Genomic DNA, 23,747 nt, shown 5'->3' with positions numbered 1-23,747 from the left:
GGCATGCACCATCACCTGCTGCAGGGTTTGGGAGTTAGGGGGCTGCAGGAGCAGCCTAAGGGCCAGGCCCTGTAGTGCCAGATGCAGAGCCCCTCAAGATCTGGGGCACTGGTCAGCATGGGCCAGAATATCAGCAACCAAAGCAGGCCACAGCACAGGCTGGTTAGTGCTGGACTGAGGGGGCACAAACCAACTACATGGACGTCTCTCATGGAGATGTCTGCAAAATGCTATTGTCTTTTGGGATTTTACAGAAGGTGTTGTACCAAATGTTGGTAATGATTAGGGATGTGATGCTTGTTGCTGGTATGTTTTCTACTCATAGGTTTGCAGAGATTTGTTTTCTTTGTTTCACCCACATATAGGCACATCTCTGTCAGTGGAAGGAACTAAAGGAGTCTACAGGCATGTACAAGCAGCTGCACCTGAGCCTCTGCTCGGCTCCTTGTTTGACTGCTGCAGCTAATGTAACATAGGGAAGCCAATAGATCTGTCGATGTCCATTAGGTTCCTGTAAATTGTCAGGTGGTGCTTGAGATCCTGGTGACTCTAAATCAGAGTGGCAGGACATAGGTTCTTATCTCTTTTCATTTAGCAGGCTTTAGCAGACTAGCAGCATATTTTTCAATATATGCATTTTTTAAAGCATGAATGATATTAATATTTTGCAATACTAAGGTTCTAACTTGATTGAATTTAGACTGAAGTGAATCTTGTTTACAGTCTATTGCTGTTCTATAAATTTATTCATCTGAAATGCAAATTATCTGATCAAATAAGCCTGAAAATTTTATCCACATTACATCAAAACTTACCTACATTCTGATACTTTTATTGACAAAAAAGAACTCAGCTTCCTAATGTTTGTGAGATATAAATGGATTATTAGTATCTTTTTATAGACAGTTTGCAAAGAGTTAAGAATCTTTCCTTTGCAGACTTTTAAAATTAATCATGAAGTAGAAAATTAGCAACGTCAAAGTTATCTGGGAGGATCAAGAGGAACAAAGTTCTTATAAACCAATTCTTTCTGTGGTTAAGCAGTGTCTGGTGCTAAATGAGACCATTTGGTTATGGTGTTCGGTTATGGCAAATTAAAGCAGCCAGAGTTGTTATGTGTAGTGAAGGAATTTCAGCCTGCCTTGAAATGTTGCAATCTGAATTGCATCTTTGAGACCACTGGAGCTTGTGCTTGGTTGATTAAAAAGAAGGAATTGCTGGGAAAAAGGGAAAGGGATCTTCCAAGTCAGTAACCAAAGCAAACTTCTATGTTCATTTTGATTCATTCTCTGCTGATGGTAAAAGATGCTTAAAAATGCAGACGTATGTGACAGATTGATGTGCACAGGCTTACAGCTCAGAGAAGGCACACGTACTTTAACAGTTTTTGCTACAATCTGTCAAAAAACACAGTCAGTTGAGGACTTCCTAATCTGGTCAGTGGACTGTGATTGTGTACTATGGCAATGATGCATCTCAACACACAAGTGACTTTGTTAGACAGATGCTGTATGACCTCGGGTACTCAAGTTGGCTAGATAGTTCGGGTTTGGGGAGAGAGGATTTGGTATTTTTTTTTTTTTAACGGCTCAAAAAAAAAGCATTATGGTACAACTATAAAGTAGAATGTTGTTTCAATTGCACAATTTGTATTCTACAATTAGTCCTTATGAAGGTAGAGTCTTAGGGAGGAAATGTAAAAGTCTGGCAAGGAAGACTCCCTCTGGCAAAAACAAATGGAAATTGTGTGGATAAGTTCTGTGGTTGACTTTGGGAACCTTTATGTTCAATAGCAGAGCAGAATTTTCAGGATTTATATAAAAGTAGTTCCTAGGTGTGATTAAAATTATCTAAATTTACCTGTAAAAAAAAATTGACTTAACCTTGCAAAATGTTCTCTTCCACCATCTTGACCAACTGTTTTTTGTTTTATTTTGTGAAAAGAGGAAAATAATTCTAGAATTTGTTACAGCTGTAAGATTAAGTAGCCATTTTCTGAGTTGTGTGTGGGTGAGTGGGCTTTTCAGATTAAACTAACCTCAATTTTTATTTTTATTCTAATGTACAGAATAATAGCTCTGAGTTACCACCAGCAAGTGTGCCATCTCTGAAGATTAGGTGATGTTTTGAAGTAACATCCTATACAAGAAGGATAATATATCAGGGAAGTGAAGGTGGTGCTTTTAGCACAAATTTTTAATTAGATGAGGAAGTTATTAAAATACCATACTTGTCTTTGAGCCTGTTTTTCAGTGTTTATGAACAGAATACTACCCTCATACCTTAGTGGTAAAATAATTATTTTCCTAGATGAAAAATACCACTTTTCCATTCTAAATCTAGTGGAATGTTGTGGCAGAACCTTCTAAGTATATGACAACTTGCTTTTCGATATACTGAATATAAGAAATGTCTGTTTTATGGAGAAGTGAAAGGGAGAAGCTTGATATTTACCCTTCTGATATAGTGTCTGCATTATAAAGAATGGGTTGGTTATAAAGATGCGACTCATTCTGACCAGTTAACATATCTGTTTTATTATAAATTCACTGTTGACCCTTTTCTGCTGTCCATGTTGATGTTCTTATCCCTTATCCACAGGAATGAACATTTTTTACTCTGGTAGAATTCTAGCCCCCAACTTCAAATATTGCAAATAATTGAAGATCATTTAAATAAAAGTATAGAAAATTAAATGCTAGTTTTGCATATAAAGTGGGCTTAATGTTCTAGGTGTGATTCCAGATCACTCTTTTAGACTGTTAACTTTACATTCATATTTAACAAATGACATTATTCAGTTTCATGGGGTCACTGTGTCAAAATGTCTGTGTTAGAACTTAAATTTATTTCCAAAGGTTCTTTGAATGGGCAGAAAGGAGTGGTGTGTTAGAATGATTTACCATCTCTGATTCCCTGTGTGGATTTTAGGGCTAGGAACATAGTCTGTGGTGTAAATTCTAAGTCTGGGTGGATTCAACTGCTCTGGAGTGGCAGATGGAATGAATGGAACTCACATCTCAAATGCGGGAGTCTGACCCTCTTATTAAATATTGATGGTCCCTCTAATTCTATTTCCTGATCAAGGTGACAGTTTATCTATCTACCTCTCTCCTGCTAACATTGCTAGAATACGTGGCCAAAAGTTGCTCTGTTAGCATCCCATATTGGAAAGCCCAGAAGACTGTTTAGCAGATCATCAGTTGTTGGTTTATAGATAAGGGATGTCAATCTACATGTGTGCAAATGGAGGAGTCTGGAAAAGTTTTTTAAAAGCTGTCAGCTGTCTTCATTGGATTATAGGCTATTTTTTATTGCAAAATGTATTTTGCTGGGCTATAAATTACTACACGTGTAACAGTGTGATCTTTGCTATGGGACTACTGACTTTGTACTCTAAGATAGTCAGGCACTGGGTATAAATTTCACTGCCTGACTAAAAGTGCAGAGGAAAAGAGTGGGTAATGAGAGCAGAGCAGCCAGTTCTTTAATTGAATTAAAAGCCGGGTGACACCAATGCAGACACCTGTCCAATTACAGGCAGGCCAAGGTGTTTACCATTGCTGTACAAGCGATTTGAAGATGACAGAAATCTTTCCGCCCACAGATTAACATAATGAAGGAGAACAGATTACGGTGGATGCTGGCCAAACAGATAGGTTGGCAGCTGAGGAAAAGTAGTTTTGCTGAAGTATGTTAATAAAATCTGTGTTTTCTATTGCCTACCTATGCAGCGCATCTGTTTCTTTGCTGAGAAAAAGTAGTGCTGAGAAAAAGTAATTGTACATGTGAAGGAAAGATATGAATTAGAAGATGAACAAAGTATATTTTTAGTTGCAGTTTTGGCTGTAAATGTTTTTTTTTTAACAACAGATACTTTCTGCTGCAGAAAGGTTGTTTTATTTTTTCAAATTCTTGCTGTCCTTCATAAACCTACCTACAATAATGTACACTCTGTTGCACTGGAGATGCTTAATATGCTTCATATAAAACCTTTCTACATTGTCTAAAGTAAAAACCACGACCAAACAACCCAATCCAAACCTTCTACAGCTATGAACATCTTACTGGATATGTGAGTGTGACTCTCAGTGCCTGAAGCCATTGATGACCCCACAGAATGTCTTCCATCACAAAATGCAAGGAGCATTAATTCACTGCTTCATAAGAAAAGAATGCTCTAAGTACTAAATGTACAGATAAAACTAAATTGCTTCCTAATGCACAGCAGAGTGAATAGAGGGATAGCATATGCTCTATACCATGGTCCTCTAACCAAGAACCGGCAAATGTCACAGAGGATTTGGTTTCTGCATGTGTTTATTTGCTGAAGGTAGAAAAAGTACCCTAACTTTCCCATGTTTAACTTTCAGTGATCTAGAAATAAGTGTTTTCTGTTGTCTAATGCAGGAAAAAAAAAAAGAAGAAAATGACATTTATCTGCTGGAGAATTTCTATAGATACCAGTATTGCTGCTTTACAGGGATACTGACATTTTGAAACATGATTTTCTTTTTTATGCATATTGAATGCTCTTAAAAAATGTCTTTTGTCACAGACAGATTACAAACACATTTGCTTGGGTAGGGGCTGACACAACATTCTCTTTCTTCCATGTAGTATTTACACCAGATAATAAGATGGCAGTGCAGTTTTTCTCTGCCAACATGGGATTTGCAAAATCAAAGCTATTACCAGAGAGTTGATCCTGTTCAACTGGTTTCAGTTTAACACAGCTACTCTGGTGTGAGTGCTGCTACTTCTGATTATCTCTTCATACATAAGAACAGAACTTCAGAAAATTGAAATACATCTCATTTACAATGCTGATCTTTGAAGTCTTTGGATAATTCCAATATAAGATGCAAAAACAACTAGTTCAATAAAAGCTAACATTGTTTCTATGTGTCTACATGTATTAATGAACACTATAAAAGTAATAGACTTACATTGACTATTCCACTCAGAAAATAAGTATGTTGTAACCATAAACTTCCAGTACCCAATTCTCCAGTTCTGTTTTGTTTGGTTTTGTTTTTTTTTTTTTTTTTTTTTTTGTGGCTGTAAAGTTCTTATGTGAAAACAGAGATTTTCTGCTGAAATTAAAAGTTGCTTTGCATTCTGTGTAGTAACTCAAGTAAGAGTAGCAAAAATGACAGGTTTTTTTTCCTACCTGTTTGTGTGTGCATAATGCTGGCAAGTTTTACAATTTTGTACCATGAGAGGTTTGGCAAAGAATTATGTTTTCTAATGTTCTGCTGTTTCGTAGTTTGAAATAAAGCGTGACATGATCTGACCATCTTTTAAATTACTTTTCATTCAATATTAGTTTATTGTTGAGTCTGTTTTCAAATGGGAACTGCTAACATTTCTCAAAATGGCTGTAAACCAATTTTTTTTTTTTCACACAATCCATCTGCATATTTCTGTTGAAAATATTTTGTAACTTCCTGACCAATTTGTTATATCCACTACAAAGTGTCGATATATATGTGGCACTCCCTCAACTTTTCTTCTCTAACACAAGCAGAACCCGAAAAAGACAAGTTTACAAATATTTTTTTCTTGTAAATCCCTAAGTACTGTGTCATCTGAATTACGTTACAATAGTAGCAAGCATATGGGTTATATTCTGCCAACGAAGTGATGAAACACAAGTGGGATGTTTCATATAAAAAAAGAGATTTAAGTTTATAGATGAATAAGTAGGGGCAACATTGGAGAGGAAACTTTAAAATGATTGTTCTGAGAGACTGAACATTCCTTGAAAAGTCAACATATAATAACTGGAGAAAAAGAAAAAAGAAAAAAAAGGTAAACTGGGGACTAGGAATAAAGCCTCAAATTTGTTGTCGTGGCTAGAATAAAATATGCAACTCAATCTTGATGTGGCTTGTGTTATGGTGAGAATAAGTAATGAAACTTAGCTGTGTGATAAATATTAAGAATGCAATAAAACGTCGCTTTTAATTTGGTTTACAGATTTTGTTGTGGCATGATATGAACAAAACCTTAAAACCTTTTTTTTTTTTTTTTTCCCACCTCTGTGTAAGTATGTAATCAGTCTGTACACCGTACCTGCATAACACCTTGCTTTCTTCTGTTGTAGGCGTATTGACAGGCTTGCGTCCCTTCACAAACTATGCTGTAACCCTAACCGCTTGCACTTTGGCTGGCTGTACTGAGAGCTTGCATGCATTGAACATCTCCACTCCACAAGAAGGTAAAGTAATTTCAAAGGTCTTGACTTCCACATTTCAGTCATGAATAATAAAACAGGAGAAGAGCTAAATGCTGCAAAGCCATTTGCTGGAAAACCCCAACCTAATTTGATGACAAAGTGCATTGCCAGACCATAATTGCTCCATTTTTTGGGGGGGTGCGAAAATGAATCAAACTCCATACCCTTTAATGACATGCATCTTTAATAGCTGTAATGCAGATTAATGGGCTTTTTAATTGCTGTTACATTGTTCATGCAAGAGCCTTGTCATTAATATGAAGCATCTGAAAGATTAATGAAAGCTTCCTCATTTTACTATGGCTCAGAAGTAAATCTAGAGACAGTCTGACTAAAAAGAATTGATTGTATGGCACAGTATGAAATTGAGAATCAAACGGTTGATTTCCATGGTTTCTTTTAACTGCTAAACACCAGCAATATGCAACAATTATTTTAGTATGATGAAATCTCTAAATGCCAATTGAGTTATTTATTAATCACTGTTCAGATTTTCCCTTTTCTAAACTCCTTTACATGTTGTTGGGCTCCAACTTAAAGGTTGTGAGTGTAAATGAATGTTTTTTTAAGCTTACGCTAAGAACTAGAGCAGGAAGAAAGAGAAAATAATGCTATGGTTCTGGCTTTAGAGACTAGCCTGGTAATAATACACATCAATTACAGGAGCAAATGTTCCCAAAAGAGCTCAATTCTCAATTAAACATTAAGTCCAACTCTCATCCTTCTCCTGGTTCCATCATTCTAAAGCCATGTTAATCCAGTTAAAGTCAGTAACTCCAAATTTGCACCAGTAGAATAATAAAGGCTTGGACTTAAATCTATAGGAAAAGTTTCATCTTCCATAAAGTGGAGTAGTTTTCAAAATTTCCTCTCTCCCACATTCCTATCGACTAACTCTAACAGTGATGTATTTTTAAAAAGGCTCTTAGTTTTATTTTCTCCTAGAAACAAGATGATAATAAGATACCAATAAATCAAATAAAATTTTAAAATGAAGTTGTGTGAATTCAATCATAATTATCAGAAGACTGCTAGATTGTTGTACTACTGCTAGAGCAGGTATTTGTGGATGGTGCTGTCCTGATGAGGACGGTTCTGAGGATTCCTGTCTAATATGTCTGGAACACGCTTTTGATGTGAACGTGCTGAAAACTGCCAGCAGCAACATTATGATCAAAACACAGTATCACCTCTTGGAAGTTCTACATAAACGGCCTGAGTTTGTCAGCTGGTATTAGCCATGAAAATGCGTAGCCTCTGATAGCCAAATAATTAATGTACCGTGTGACATTAACGTGAAATACAGCATTGAACATTTCTTTCTAGAATAATAAAGTAATTTAAGAAGTCTGTCTGTCTTGTTGTCTCAGCTTAGTGAGCGTTCTTGGTAAAGAAGGAATTCTGTGTTTCAGAAAACATTCAGTGTTTTCAGATGTGCTGTCATATTAGGAAGGTTTAGGCAAGAATAGATTTTTTTTTTTTTTTTTTCCCCAGAGATCAAATAAAGCCATGGGGAACATGTGTTTCATCCCTCAGAAGAATTGAACAAAAAGTCAATGTGCGGAGTTTCTATTTTTGGACACTCTTGTTGCATGCTCTGAGTAACAATAAATTGATGATACAGAAGACAGACACCATATCACACCCTCCAGCTATCCCTGTTTCCCTATTGAAACATTCATTACTTTATATTGTTTTCACATTGCCAGCCACTGCTAGTTATTGTTTTAAATTGCTAGCACAGAGCTTGTAATTTACAAGATATTCCTTCCAGACTGAGGCCCAAATTCTGTTCCTCTTGCGATATTCAGTGGGATTGCTTGTGCTTCTAAAACATAACTCACTGAAATGGCGAGAGAACTCAACTTTTAATTATTATGCATTGCCAACTTCCAGTATGTTACATACGTAAAATCTGTGCTAAACAAACATTATTAAGTGTATTGAATTATGAAAAGCATGAAAGAAGGAGTACTGCATAAAAATAGTACATCTGCATTTGTGATTGGAAAAATTGACCACTTTTTGGTTATAAATAACAAGCATGAAGAGAAAATCATTTGTATCAAAAAAAAGGCTGCCCTAAAATTATATGCCCTTCCACGCACTCAGTGTTATTTACCTGGATAGATACAGAAGCAAGATTACTTTTCTAAAAAGTAAAGAGTGTATCTTTATCTTTCATAGAACTTTGTGTTCACTAGGACATCTCACAGATTATAGGAACATTCTCAAAATGTTCATACTTTGCAAGCATGAAATCTCACCAGAAATGATAACTTCTTGAGAAAAACCTTTCTGGTTGCCATTGCTCATTGAAATAATTTCCAATTTGTAGAAAGCTAAAAATACTGTTATACATTAGACCTGAAGCAATTTTATATCTGTTTTCTGAATTATCTTTTTGAAATCTTAGGAGTAGGGCAAAGACTCCTTTCTCTTTCTCGCTTTTTCTTGCCCCCCACAGTAAGATAAGGTATATGATACAGTATGCAATATTATATCATTAATATAAATGTACTTTTTTCACCAGCCCCTGAAGATGTGCAGTTACCCACAGCGACAACCTTTCCCACATCCTTGCTGATGGGCTGGAGTCCTCCAAAAACACCAAATGGTATTATTACACAATATACTTTATATATGAATGGAGTACCAATTTATTTTGGAAATGGGACCAGCTGTGTTGTAAAAGGTAAGTAGCATATGAGATGGGTATCTTATCGTTTCTTTGAATAATTGTATAGCAGATCCCTTACTATTTTGCATTAGTGACTGTTTTAGTCTTGCTTTTGGATTCTATAATTCATTACTTAGATTCAGCTGTGCTGATTTGCATGTTTGATAAGACAAAGTTCAAATGCGAACTAGTTGTATGCCATCCCTGAGTTACCTTGTTTAGGGAGTCTACTGGTGTCATTCCTGATGAGGGTGGAGGAAGCCAGAAACTAGATTAGGATATTTAAAACATTTGGACTGAATTATGAGGTTAACTGTCTGCTACCATGATAGTAGTGACTAGGTGAATGTTTTTTGTATGTTGTTAAGCCTCAAGACATTTTCTTCTTTGGCTGAAAATACGCATTTCTTCTGCTCATATATGGACTCTGGTAGTTAGACACTTGTTCATCCTTCCTGGAGGTCTTTTGTGAACAGCAGCACTGCTATTTCTGGTTGGAAGTGACCAAACACTCTGAAAGAGTATTACCTGTTGAAATTAAAGCATTTCAGATGAAATAGAAAAATAAAATGAGCTGTTAGTACTTAAAGCCCAGAGGGTTTAGTTTGTTAGAGAATCTTTCATAGAACTCCATTGTGACTTAACAAAGATTAATAATGCCATGAAGTATCTAAATCCTGTTCTGTTATCCTCTCGCAGGATCTATGTTGTCTTTTTGGCAGCTTTATAACTTTTTAGTTTCATAGCATTCAGCTCTCAAAACAAGTAAACTATAAGCCAGTGGAGACAAGATGCATACTACAGGTTTAATTTTTTTTTTTTCCCACTGTCTTCCTTCAATTTTCTTAATTAGAAAACCATTATGCTGTTGTTCTGAACTGCCCAAACTTCCTTGTTAAAAGCCTAAACTAAATAGTCCATTTATAGTAGTTATATCAGCTCTCTGGAAGCTGTTTTGCAGCATGATGAAGCAGCATGTTAATCTACTTACCTATTTTAAAATAGTTATAATTTTATTATGTATCCAAATTATTTGTTCGGATATTGTTTATACCATATGCACACCAACAGAACTGGAAGTACCATAGCAAAATGTAAATGCTGGACCCATCAGAATGTTATATAGTAATAGGTACTAGCAAAGCAAAAACATTTCCTATTGGACAACTCAGGGGAAAAAAAAATAAAGTACCAAGATCCTACTTTCTTTTAAATGTAAGGCCTTAAAATTCAAAGCCATTTCTGCATCTTGAGTTAGTATAAAACATATTTAAAAATTCATATAGTTCAAATTTCTTTGCCTTGCACAGACCATAAGCTGCTGGTGTGGTGGGTCAGTTCTGACACTGAAAAATGAATCCAGTTAGAGAACGTCCTGAAGGCTGTTGATGATCGCTGTAATAAATAGTGCACACTTTAAGTCAAACTTTTTCATTCTGTATTCAAAGGTAATGGATTTTTCGTAACCATAGTAACCTTAGAGTATTTCTGGATAAATACATGAGGTATATACATTCTGGTTTTATTTTTGAATATAAACTACCACATTATGTATTACTAATAATATGAAAAATAGGATATAGGTTAGCATAATGACAGCTCAAACTAGTACACATTTTTCTTCTGCAAAAAAATAAATATTTATCAAAAGTATAGGTTCAATTAATTTCCCCCCTATTCTCCCCAGTTTTCTGGTATTCTTGTAGTGCCATTTATCTTTTTCTCATGATCTCCATTAATCTCCTATTGCCATCCCATAATGCTGTTCTTAAGAATTTTGAATTTCATTCCAGGTATTTTTACTGGTGTGTTAATCCCTAACTGGTTTAAATTGGAAATGAATGAAAAATGTTTGGAGAGAAGTGGTCACCATAATATGTTTTATCCAGTTGGTTTTTAGCTCAGTTCTGATTGTGTTCTGGCCCAGTACTAACATCAACGCTTGTTGGTAGAGATTACAGTCATGTAACTTTTCTATTCGTCCTTCAAAAATTTGGAAAGGGTGAATTAAATTTCTGATTTCTGATGTCTTATGTCTAAGTCTTGGAAGATCACATGGAGATTTTTTAGCTATATCAGGTTATATTCAGCTGAACTAATTTAAGGAAAAGTGATCTTGTTCATAAACTTCTTAGAGCAGCTTTTGTTGCTTGTGTTCAGAAATGATTTATATTTTTCTATAGTGGTCTTGATGTTTTTGACCCTATTGTGCATTTTATAACTTTAATTATTGCAGTAGCCTTTTTACAGCCGTCATCTCCAGCTTCTCCAGGAAGTGCAAGTCTCTCTGAGCTGAAATCCCAGCTTTTCCCCCAGTATACCAGTGTTCAGTAGGATACAAATTCTTTCCATCTGTATTCCAGCTCCTCACCCAGATTTGCGGTATCTCAGTGCTTACAGAGCTTCACTGTTTTACTTTTCTTAAATAAAAAAAAAAAGCTAATAAATCAGGTCATGTTGCCTTGCGCAGTACTGCACAGGAGCCACTCTTGCCCCGTGTTACAGATATGGCATAGAGATCAGACTGTTTGCTTTGGATCCATTTTATTTAGCTGCCAGTTTCTCACTCTGCCTGAGGGGGAAGAAGTGATCTGAGCTAGCATACAGGGATTTGGGTCACTAGAAATCCCAGTCACTCTGAATCAGGTCTGTTTAAAATCTTGCTTAGATCTGTATGTATTTTTAAGTTGAACCACTTCCTGTTAGAGCCCAAGATTTTCTTTATTACAGGCTAGTGGTAAAAGAGGTATAAAATAGGTATGAATTTTTTTTCTTATTTCTCTAATGGTTGTAATTTAAAACAAAAAAAAATGGGGTTTTTGACTTTCCACTGTCATACATGGCGTTTTCCAACCTTTTATCTTTCAGCATTTGTGCTAGTGATGTTCATGACTTACAACATAATGTTACTGACCCTAAACAGAGAGACAAAGTTCATTCTCTCTGACATCTGTTTCCCATTCATTCAACAAAATGATTTTTCTAATTTAATAACTACACAAATGAGTTCCTGACCACTTGTCAATCCAGAAAGTCATAAATTCTCTCACTGTTTTTTGAAGTGCTGTATGAATTGATAAGTTTTATTTATTTGGATCTCTTTTTAGGAGAGATCAGTTCTGCCTAAAAATTAAAATTTCACTGACTTTCACTTTAACCTATGAAAGTGTAATTGCTTTAGGCCCATCCTGGTTAATCCATAACTTGAGAAGGGATATGTGTTTTCAACACTGTGATTGCAAATATATTGTTAGCTTAGTTTCTGGTCATGACAGTTGTTGAGGGCTTGAAATACTCATTGATTTTCATGGAAATTCAAGTGTTTCTTTTCTCTAGGGATTGCGCTGTAATTAAAAAGGAAGCCTTTTAAAAGCACATATGGCAAATGTACACTTCACCATGTTGAACAGGGGCATCCATTAGGCATCCATCATCCATTAATGCCTTTAAGTATTTTCCCTATATTGACAAGTTCGGTTTCTGTGTTGTTAGTAATAAAGCACTGAAATGAAGGTAGCCCCTGGTAGCCCCTGATCTCCTTTATTAACTAGTTGTCTTCATTTTTTCTGCTTTTGCCTTATGTAGTAGACTTTAGGCTTTCCCTGCAATTCGGGATATGAAAGCAGCACCCTGATTGCATACCACTTTCTCATGCAGTCTGGGTGCTGCTTTCATATCCTGAATTGCAGGGAAAACCTAAAGTCTCTTGCCCGTAGAAGCCTCCATAGATCTCCAGGTGGAATTTAGGCTGTGTGAATCCAGGCTTCTGTTTTCATACTTTCAGCTCTTCTGTCTGAAAGAGAATCACAGCAAGCATCTTCTCTCCAGTCCTACATACCTGTCTATTCATGGAGATGACCTAGCAGCTTTAAGGAGATGGAGCACCATTTAGATCTTTCAAAAACTTTTGATTTTTGGAAACATTGAGTGTGTTGTTGTTGTTGTTGTTTTTTCCTCCCCTGTGGAGAAGAAAATATGTTTCTCTGATCCATTCACACACTTACAAACAATACTGAATTTTCTGCTTTGAACTGTGGGGGTTTCTTAACATAATGCTTTTTAATATTCATGCAAAGTATTCTGTATTCTTTTTTTTTTTTTAGTTGATCTCAAAAAATTCCTTCCTTCTTAGATAAAAGTAAAAACAGGGAGAGTTTTATACTGAAAAGTTAGAGATGGCAGTGGATTGTATGGTAGAGCCAATAACATCTAAATGCAGAAAGCTTTAGTAATAAGCAGAAACAGCAATGACAAAATGTGACTCAAGCATCGATTTTGGGTTGGTAGAAATTGAATTGCTGAAAAACTTCAGAAAAAATATTACTGTCAAAATATTCCTCTACTCTTAAATGTTGCACGTTTGCTAGAGTAGGATAAAGTTTACATTATTTAACTGATTTATGAGTAAAAACGACTGTAGATACCTTTATAAAATGAAACAACAAAATAAAAGGATAAATTTGTCTTTGCATGGAGCTTGGAATTGAGGATGTACATTTCTGCATTTTCTGCAGTACTGGATTTTTGACAACGTTAACAAATTGTGTTCATATAATTTCCCTAGCAGATTCTAATGGTTCTCATCATGAATCTTTAAAGAGAAGATATTCTTATTAACACTCAGCTGTATGAAACTTATTTTTCTCTGCCAACCTGAAAGGAATGTTTTTAGTATTTCTGTGTTTCAAAGGCAGATCTTCAGCTGAGTTAAAGCAATATAGAGATTCCTTACACTGCATCCCCAAGAGTTTAGAAAGCATTTTGATGACTATGACAGACTAATTTGTAGTGGATTTCTGGGCAAAATATTAACAACACCTTGGAAATAGTGGGAAAATTAAGACTTTACAAATGAGTCTGAGATGACAAATTAAACTTTAGGTTATTCAAATTGTTACTTCTCCTGAATGTGGAGATGCTGATCGTACAAAACCAGTATAGAAAGGAAGAGGCAGATGTTTGACATCTGATAAAAGAAGACTTAGCAAATCTGAACATGAAAAATGAGAGAATCCCCAATTAGTGCCTGTGTTTTTTTGTGTTACTCTAAATCTTTAGTAATTGTAGTAAATATGGTATAGTAATGCACACTTACTATATTTTTGTGAAAAATTATCATTCTTTGGTCCCTTTTTTCCATATGATTATTGCTTATTTTAAGTGAAAGTCTATGGTAATATAAGCAAAATTGTATCATTTACATTTTATTAATTGGAAAGTAAAGCAGTTTGAGTAAGAGAGAATGCATGGTATTGTATGTAAGGTATAGGAGCGAGGAGCAATAATAATACAAAAGATAATACTTAGGCCAAGATACCATTCTCACAGATACTTTTCAAATAGTTCTGAGGTATAGAAATATTTAAAAATAGCAATTTGCAACCCTAAGGATTTTTATTCATTTGTTTTAGTTGCTGCTCAAAGGTGAAAGAGGCAGCTTTTGCCTTAAAGGACAAACAACAGAAAAATTCTGTAGTCCTCCAGCATGAGCTTATTCCCATCTTCTAGGTTGCACTGAAATATGTATAAATAGCAAGTGAAGCAATTCTCAGTTTTTGGAAAGAGCACTGTGCTATCCAATACAACATTGGTGCCGGATTTATGTATATTCTAACTTGGAATTTCACAATTTCGATTTATTTAACACTACTGTGGGTAATGAAAGTATTCATCTCTTCACAGCTAGAATGTGTTATCTGAAATGTCTTGCATGAAACCCAGTGAGATATGACATGGTGCCTCTTATTTGCATGTTCTTGCTACAGTTCCTGGCCCATTGCTTTACATGATACGCAGGTGGTAAGGCAGGCAGAAAGTATGATGTTTTACAGAATGGCAAACAAAAAAATGCCTCCTGCGAGATTTATTCTGGCCAAAGTGTGCTTTCAGTTAACATATTGGTGAAGCTAGTATTACAGAGCAGAGCACGTTGGTCTTACAGAAGAAGCTGCTTTCCTCTAGAAGTTTTAGGTGTATAAGAAAGTACATTTGATACACCTGAACTGGCAACACTGACATTGCCAGTGACCGGACCAGTACTATCATAATTAATTCTGCAGACCCAGAATGCAGATTCAGCAGGCACAAAACCAAAGGGCAAATGGGCTGTCTGGCATCCTTATATTTCAGCTTTAGACAGACGGATCTGGTGCGCTCATTGGACTTAATAATACTGATCTGGGGAATTTAGAAGAGGGGTGTTGGGGTAAGGGTAAAAGCATTATGTTTATTTGTAGCAGCTCTGTTGTATCATTGTCTATTGCAATGCATTAGTGCAGTGTTAAATAAAATCTGCTTATTTAAAATCCTTTTAAATAGTGTTTAAATATTTCCTGCTGATACAATCTGCTAAAGTAGTTATCCTTGCTGCAGATTTCAGTTAACCTTGTCGCAGATATTAAGCCCGAAGCTACACAGACTTTTAGGGACCTTGATTATAGAGCAAAACCTAATGGTGTCATTATAAAGCCACAGCTGGACAAGCTTCTGGAGTCCTTGTCCTTTGATCAGATTTGGGCAACAGCAAGCCAGGAGAAAACTCACGCTAACCCTGCTGGAATTACTGAGCTCTCAGGTTGCTCGAGTACCACTTTCTAAAAATTAAAATACAACACAAATTATAAAATGAAAACGACTGGTACCTCAGATTATTTTCCAAATTTTCCAGACACTGTAGCCAGTAAAAAAAAGGATTTTTAGAACATCCCAGAGCCAATATGTATTCTTAAGAAATAGTTTAGAAACAAAGCCTTAATTTCAAAACAGTGAGTCTTTATCATTTGTTTCCTATTTCTGTTACAGGCACGTTTTGTTTGTTTATTGCATGTACTTTTGTGAGTTTTGCTTGAAAGAGTGGTAAAGTGACTGAAGGAACTGGGGCTGTTAAGTGTGGGGAAAAGGAGGCTGAGGGGAGACTTTATTGCTCTCTTCAAATATCTGAAAGGCACTTACAGCAAAAGCAGGACTGGTCTCTTCTCACTGGTGACAAGTGGCAGGACAAGGGGAAATGGCCTTAAGTTGCACCAGGGTAAGTATTGGTTGGATATCAGGAAAAAACTTCTTTACAGAAAGGGTTGTTAAGCACTGGAATAGGCTTCCCAGGGGGCTGGTTGAGTCACCCCTGGATGTGTTTAAAGCCATTCAGATGTGGTGCTCAAGGGACATGATTTAGCGGAGGGCTGTTAGTCAGGGTAGTGTAGTTAAGTTGTGGTTGGACTTGATGATCTTTAAGATCTTCTCCAACCTCAGCAATTCTATTGCTGACAGAAGACTGTGTAGAGGAAATGGACCTGGGGGTATTGATTGATGCTCAGCTGAACAGGAGCCAACAGTGTGCCCAGGTGGCCAAGAAGGCCAATGGCATCTTGGTTTGCATCAGAAACAGCGTTGCCAGCAGGAACAGGGAAGTGATTGTCCCCCGTACTCAGCACTGGTGAGGCCACACCTCACCAGTTTTGGGCCCCTTGCTGTAAGAAAGATGTTGAGGCTCTGGAGCGGGTTCAAAGAAGGGCAACAGAGCTGGTGAGGAGTCTGGAGCACAGGGCTTATGAGGAGCGGCTGAGGGAGCTGAGATTGTTCAGTCTGGAGAAGAGGAAGCTCAGGGAGACCTCACTGCTCTCTGTAACTACCTGAAGGGAGGTTATAGTGAATTGGGGATCATCCTCTTCTCTTGTAACTAGTTATAGGACTAGCAGGAATGGATTCAGGCTGGACATTAGGAAATGCTACTTCTCTGAAAGAATGGTCAGGCACTATAATAGGCTGCCCAGGGAGGTGGTGGAGTCACCGAACCTGGAGGTGTTCAAGGAATGTTTGGACATTGTGTTGAGGGACGTGGTTTAGTGAGAACTATTGGTGATTGGTGGATGGTTGGATCGGATGATCTTATAGGTCTTTTACGGCCTGTGCAATTCGATGATTCTATGATTCAAAGTTAATTGTCAGAATTAGACATATGTTAGTTTCTAGATCCTTTTCTTCCCATTCGTAGGTGCGTGATCAACAGAATTAAAGATCTCATCAGAAGACACAGATATATATAAGGAGAAGGGCAGATTTAAATCAAGTGTTTCTTGAGTACAATTTTTAAAAATTAAGTATATTTGTTGTTGTTGTTTTTTTTAGCAAGTGCAAGAGTTTACTATTCTATACTATACTATAACACATATTGTCATCTTGGATGTATTCTGCATTGCCATGTTGATTTGCAGGTCTTCTCCAAGACTTCACTTCTGCAGTCAGCAGCAAATACGTGTTTCACCACTTTTATTTTGTTCTAATACTGCCTGTGTGATTCTTTCTTGGGCTAACTGGCCCAGTATTATGCATATCATTCATCTTTCCCTGGGTTTTCTGAAAGGTGTAATTTATTTCTCTGCATTCCACTTATTCAGTGGGTAATGTGTGGCTCTATAATGTAGTATGATTTCTTTTTCTGAGCAGTTGTCATACAGTGACTATGGTTTCCAATTAGACACTGAGAGATCTTAGATTTCTAAGAACTTGATTATACATTCGTGGCCAGGTTGTGCTCATAGCTTGAAACACTTCATGTGGTATCTTATTTTCTGATGCATGTGTGGTAATTGTGGTTTGTCTGAAGCTAATTAAAGGGTAGTGAAGAATTCTGTTTTCAGTTTTGCTGATAAAATGGAAACATGGACAGATTAAGTTTAGGTGAAGATTTCATTCAATCGCAATTTTGTTAAGAACCTTAGAAAAGCATCAGAATCTGTACGAGGTTTTATGTCCAATTTAAAATCATATGATTATAGATGAAGAAAATATTTCTGCTGTCCTAAATGTTTTTGCCAGAATCTTTCTCACACCTTTGTTAAATGGTTTATGCTTAATTTTAGCTAATGCTCACCTCATGTAAATAAAGATCTAAAACCTCTTGCGGAGATGGACTGAGGCCAAGTGTATTCTTCTGTCTTGATATCCATTCATATGCATGTAACTCACCTTTAATTTGATAGGTATGGAAAGATTGGGGCATTTTGATATTATGAAGCTTTTCTCTGTGATTTTCTTGATGCCATGGAAAACCTACTTGCATTTTTCCTCACTTATTTAGAACCATGTGGTCCTGAACTGCAATGGAATTGTGTATTTCAGATAAATACTTTCTTTCATGCAGCTACTGCAGACTCTGTTAGTTTATCAGCTGCAATAATTATTCTGTCTGAACAGAATATGCTTTGTTCTTTAGCATTCCTGAGACACAGATTCTTCTCTCTATATCCATTATGTTCCAACTTTTCAGTAGCAATGGTGGGACATTAAGAAATGATGACAAAGTCTAGGCAGGTAGCACTGCAATAATGCTTTTGGAGGATCCCCAGCAAGGGGTTCCTCTTTTCCTTGGTTCTAGAAAGTGCATGCTCATGAGGGTAGTCAGTAATTATTCATTACTTAGATAATTTTAACAAGTTGGCTATTGAAAAACCAGAAAGCTATAGCTAGAAAATTTTATGAGAAATAAATCTTTTTGGTTTGCATATGTTTCAGATTTGTTCTTTTAATTAATCCGAGAGCGTCTTCTGTACAACTGATGGTTCAAAGTTGCTTCACTGATTAATGTTGTCTTCTGTTATTGTAGGTTCAGACCTTCCTGGGTATTTTTCATGCTTCACAAGTTGTCTTTTGTATATGAGGGATGGAAGTGCGTGTGTTACAAAGCCATAAAGGAGTTGGACATAAGTCTGACTTAAATAGAAGTTGATGATTTGAATATTTGCAGGTGGATTCCTGTTGTTTTTGTTGTTGTTTTTTTCCTACAAAGTCTGTGCTCCTGTCCTCCTAAATTAGATAGAAGAATATTTAAGGTGTAAATCATCCCATAAAAGGCATGAAAGGCAATCTAGAATACTTCCTCTCCTGTTCAGTCACTGTTAGAAATCTAACTGAGGTTTCTACACTGATCACCTAAATTGTTTACATAAAGCTTAATAGCCTTTTAGTCAGTACTGAACTCCATCATCTTTCCACTAGTCTTCCATGAAATATTGTATTTTTATGACAATCTATTTGAATGAATGATTGAAGCATTTTACATAGGTTTTAGTTTGACTTGAAAAGCTGCTGGGAATTTTCTCTTATTTTCTCTTTCTTTTCTTGTTGTTTTTAATTGAGTAGAGTAACAAGTGAAGGTTATGTACACCAAGATCCTATATTACAGATGCACATTTATGTCAATTTGCAGTATATTTTTTTGTTTGTTGCATTCCTAAGAGTAGTTATGGCTACATGAAAATAAGCATTTCTAATTTAAAAATAGTTCTGTTCAATCATTTTGTTAAGGAGAGATTGCTCAAACAATAAATTATTATTATACTGATGATAATACAGAATATGCTGTCTGTATTTGGTATTTGGAAATACATTGTTAGCATTTTCTAGCTTTAATTTGTGATTTAATCAATTTGTGATTGATTTGTGATCAAATTTAATTAAGTTTCTGTGTTCTTTCTGTGAGCATTTCTGGTTTCCATCAAAGGGGATGCATGAATTTATAGAATTTTACAGAAATATATTGGAGGATTTTTTTTTAATATTTTGATTTTAAAAATTTTCTAGTCAGTATGATTCTGAGTGTTTGGAACCAGTACTGAATAGATAGCAGAGGCAGCTAAGACACAGCATGTTTTAAATATATGTATTACTAATAGAAAAGACATGCAAGATCTCAATATCAAGATTTCATTGTGATATCATGAGTTATATACTATATATTTCTGTGGTTCAAACTAATACATGATAATAAATTGTTCTGTAAAAAAGATAAAATGAAAGTCCCTCATTTGGAAGTTTGTCTGCATGTGTGGAAATTCTGCCAACAGTTGAATGCCTTCTTGTTAAAACAGTGGATGATTAGATTTGCATCCCCTCTGTTGGTAGATTTATTCAATGGAAATGGTATTTGGAAATGACTAAAGAATATGACTTATTGGAAGATTCCAGGTCCGTATTATAGAATTGCTTGTCTGTCCAGGATGATTGGCTAGACTGAGGGAGTTCATAGAAAGGATACATAAGTGGTGAAATCTTCTCCAGTCTGTTCTAGGAGAAATGTAATAACTTAAGGAAATTATCACTTGAAAGTAGCCCACGCTGCTATAGAATGTCAATAGCTTCCTTCTGAAAGTGAAATTTCATACTGACTTCTTGGAGTTTGTTTATGCTTAATTTGAGTATTGTTGCCTGTTTTCTGATGAAGGAATAATAATTTAATCCAATTTACAAGAACATTCTCTTGAGCTGAAATTGTAGCTTTTTCATCAATTCAAGGATATGAATGATCTGCTACATTTTGGTGCCTGTTGCTTTTCTTAAAAGTGAAAGTGTTATTTTCTTTTCAAATGCCATGTTTTGAGCTGTTGAGATAATGGCTGTAAGGATTTAATACCATTGTAGGAAATTAATTGCAAACTATTAAATTGCAATGGAAATTAAAATGCACGCATAATGACGTTTTTCTCCTAAGTTAGCAGGCAAAGTACATAGAATGTTTGTCAAAAAAAAGAGCGAGGAACAATGAAGAAATTGAAAAATAAATATAAAATTAAAAAATAGGAATGACTGTTACCAGAAAAAGTGAGGCAAACATCTTAGCCTAACTACAAAAAAGAAGTTGCGTGGCAGAGATGGAAAAGTCAGAATAAGATGGCAGTTAAAGCTAGAACATATTTTAAAATGTTTGGACAGAGGGGGGAAAAAAGAATAAAAAAACACCTGGGAAACTCAGTATATTTAATTGCAGATGGTTAGAGACATTGCAAGAAGGCTTCTTTTACCAGAGTCCGTCCCTAGTGAGGTCTCTTTAGGAGGTACTTTGTTTTATACAGTAGGGTTGCAGCCAGAGAACCAAAATGCTTGGACACAGCTAGACTAAAGTAATTCCTTGCTCCTATACTTCATCACCAGGTAACAGAGACTTTTTAGAGGTAGAATTGCTGTAGTGGAAGCAGCTGGTTCTTATAAATTCTGTGGTCTTTGTGTGGCATCTATAAATTATGGTCAGAATAGGCATTGGTACGTATGCTTAAGCTGAGAAATTGAGGACGTGATTGGGCATGAATGATGTCTTGAGATGTTCTTTGAGAAGATCAAAAAGAAAGAATAGTACTCATGGTAACTACAAAGTGTAATAATAGTCTAGCTGGAAAGTTCTGTGTTCTCTTTGTGAAATGAGGACTTCAGTTTACTCTGGAAGTTAATTTCAGTTTACTTCTGAAATCGCTTCCATTTCACATCTGACTCTTACAATCATGCCCTTGACTGTATGGAAGAACTGGGAAAGATGACACTGACATAGTATAGTAATATACAGCAGATACGTTTATAACAAAGAGTACTAAGTTACAGTAACTGTTGGGTTTTTTTGCAAGTGAAAGAGGTGGTAGTGCTTATAAAATGTAAACAGACTTGGAACACAAAAAACAAACAAACAACTACCTTTCTGAAGCAGTTGGATTGGAAATTATATAATGTACTACACGCACAAGTTTGGAGGGGGAGAGGGTTGGGGTGAAATACAAAAGTCTCTGAAGGGCTTGCCACTTGTGAATTATGCATCTTTCTCTCACTAGTAGGAGTAAATGCATAACTCTAATCTGTTCTTATTACTTATTTATAACATGCAGTTGAATGTAAATTCTATACCTCCTTTGTACAAGCTTAACATGCCAGTTAAGATATGCAGATATTTCAGGAAGCATACATAGACTACTTTCTTAGCCAATTAAAGGGCATAAACTTCAAACAGTAAATTAAAGAGACTTTTCCCCTACCATTCACAGGAGGAATACAGACAATATGTAAGAAATAAGGGAGAGGTCCAATAGATAATAAGTGCATTCATCTTGAAATAAACTACTCTGCGTTATTATTATTTATGATAGTCGCTGTTATTAATAAACTATGTGTGGGACAGAAAGAAAGCCTGCAACAACCACTGAATTTATGAGAGTGGGGACAAATGCATGCTCTTTCTTTTATATCACTGGCACTGATCGATTTGTATTTTTCCCTGATGATGGTTTATGCCATTATAACTGTTTGGTGGCTCCTTACTCTTGAGTTATGGTTGAAAAGCACTTCACAAACGAGAACAAGCCTGTGAATGTTATATCTTAATCTGCACATCCTATAGATATGCCATAATACAGAGTAGCTGATTGCTCCACCTATGATCTGTTTACCTGCAAAAGTGATTTATTCTGATAATCCCAGTTTAATGGATCACATCAGATTTTGGCAGTTATGTTACCTGATGGCATTGCTGACACTATACCCAACATGACTGGGTAGTCCAACATGTCAAGTTAAAAAAAAAAAAAACACAACAACTTTGGGCTTTTTAGGGGTTTTCCCCCCCCCCCTTTTTGGATGTGTGCATTGAAAATCTATATAAAAGAAGTGAACCTAAAAAAAAAAAAAAAAGTAAAAACAAATCCAAATAATTTTCCCCAATTACATGTTGCCCCTGTGAGTACTCAGAAGCTGGGGCTGATTTTTTATGGTAAGAACAGAGGAGAGGAGAGCAGGTAGGAGTACAGTGTATTTTACAGTGCTGATAATTCTGCAAGCAGCAAAAGCTTTTGTGGTCTTGCAACAGATCTAACTTGCTGTAAATTGTCCTGAATAGAAGTGGTACTCAGAAGCTGAGTCCTCCCACTATCCCTGTTCCAGTACTACAGTAATTAAAACCAACAAACAAGCAAAAAAAACCCCACCATAATTCATATATACAGAGTTGTTCTGGTGTTAGTAGGTGTTAGTATTTCTTCTGTTGAAACACTTAAATCCCATGATGCCTTGTCTGGATGGGGAGAGGTATTTTCTAATCATCTTGCATTGGTACTTCAAAAAGTGAAGGAACAAGTTACCCATAATGGAGGTTTAAAATGCATATTTTGCTAAACTGATGTTATTATCTATGAACCTATAATCTAAATCTTTACTTGATACCATTTTAACCTGTTATTGTCATATTTTTCTTGATTAGATTTTAGTGTCTGGTCTGAGTCTGCTGTCCCAAATTTCTTAATGGACGTTTTGGGAAGGTTAATATTTGGTTGACTAAAACAGTAATTTTCAGATGAAAATTGTATTTGAGATTTAGTATACATATTCAATTTCAATAAATAAAAATCTACAAGTAGATTTTTTTTTTAGTGAAAATAAATTGGTTGTTTTATTTTATTTTTTTTTACATTAGTTTTCTTCTTCCCTTCCCTTTTTTTCATTAGCTTAGGCAAGAAAACAACAAACAACACCAAAAAAGTGTTGTGGAGTTATAAGCAGTTTCAGATGCAGAGAGAGAAGTATAGAAATCTTTCCACGGCTCTGTTCCCCACGTTTGGAAATTACAGCAGGGCTTATAAGAATGTCTTAAAAGGATAATGCCGATATTTGCTGTTTCTTCTCCAGAATTTGTTTTATTAAGATGAAGCTGAATCTTCCTGTCAACAGGAGTTGTTCTGTGTTGTTGGTGTAGTGAGTTTTTTCTGAAAATTGAACTTCCTGAATGTATTGGATGTCTTCTTCTTTTTTTTTTTTTTTTTTTTTCTATATTGTTCAAATGGAATTCATGGGAACACAGGAACCCAATTACTTTTCTATGTAGCATTTATATGCCTGTGTGGTATTTAAGTTTCCTTTTCTCAGTTTTTTTGTTTTTTTAAGTCTGCCTCCCTAAGAGAGTATTTGTATGCTTGTGCTTTCTCACTGCCATTTTCCAGACAGCCTTTATTTCTGCATTCTGTAATATATGCTATTTCAGATAAGACTACACTATTGATTTATAGAAAACGGTTAGTAACA

The 23,747-nt window shown here is 35.8% G+C and overlaps 1 protein-coding gene across 1 annotated transcript in view; it reads left to right on the top strand.

Annotated features, from left to right (window-relative positions):
- The window catches only part of USH2A (usherin), a 391,368-nt gene that overhangs the window by 173,541 nt on the left and 194,080 nt on the right, over window positions 1-23,747 (top strand). Inside the window, exons 31-32 of the mRNA XM_052681187.1 lie at window positions 6,110-6,223; window positions 8,775-8,936. Of these exons, the coding sequence (XP_052537147.1) occupies window positions 6,110-6,223; window positions 8,775-8,936 (276 nt within the window). The remainder of the gene's footprint in view (window positions 1-6,109; window positions 6,224-8,774; window positions 8,937-23,747) is intronic.

Source organism: Tympanuchus pallidicinctus, unplaced genomic scaffold, assembly GCF_026119805.1.
Source record: "Tympanuchus pallidicinctus isolate F22 unplaced genomic scaffold, pur_lepc_1.0 scaffold1, whole genome shotgun sequence".
Taxonomy (NCBI): domain Eukaryota; kingdom Metazoa; phylum Chordata; class Aves; order Galliformes; family Phasianidae; genus Tympanuchus; species Tympanuchus pallidicinctus.
The sequence above is the reverse complement of the archived record's forward strand: the minus strand, read 5'-3'. Positions and strand labels throughout refer to the sequence as shown.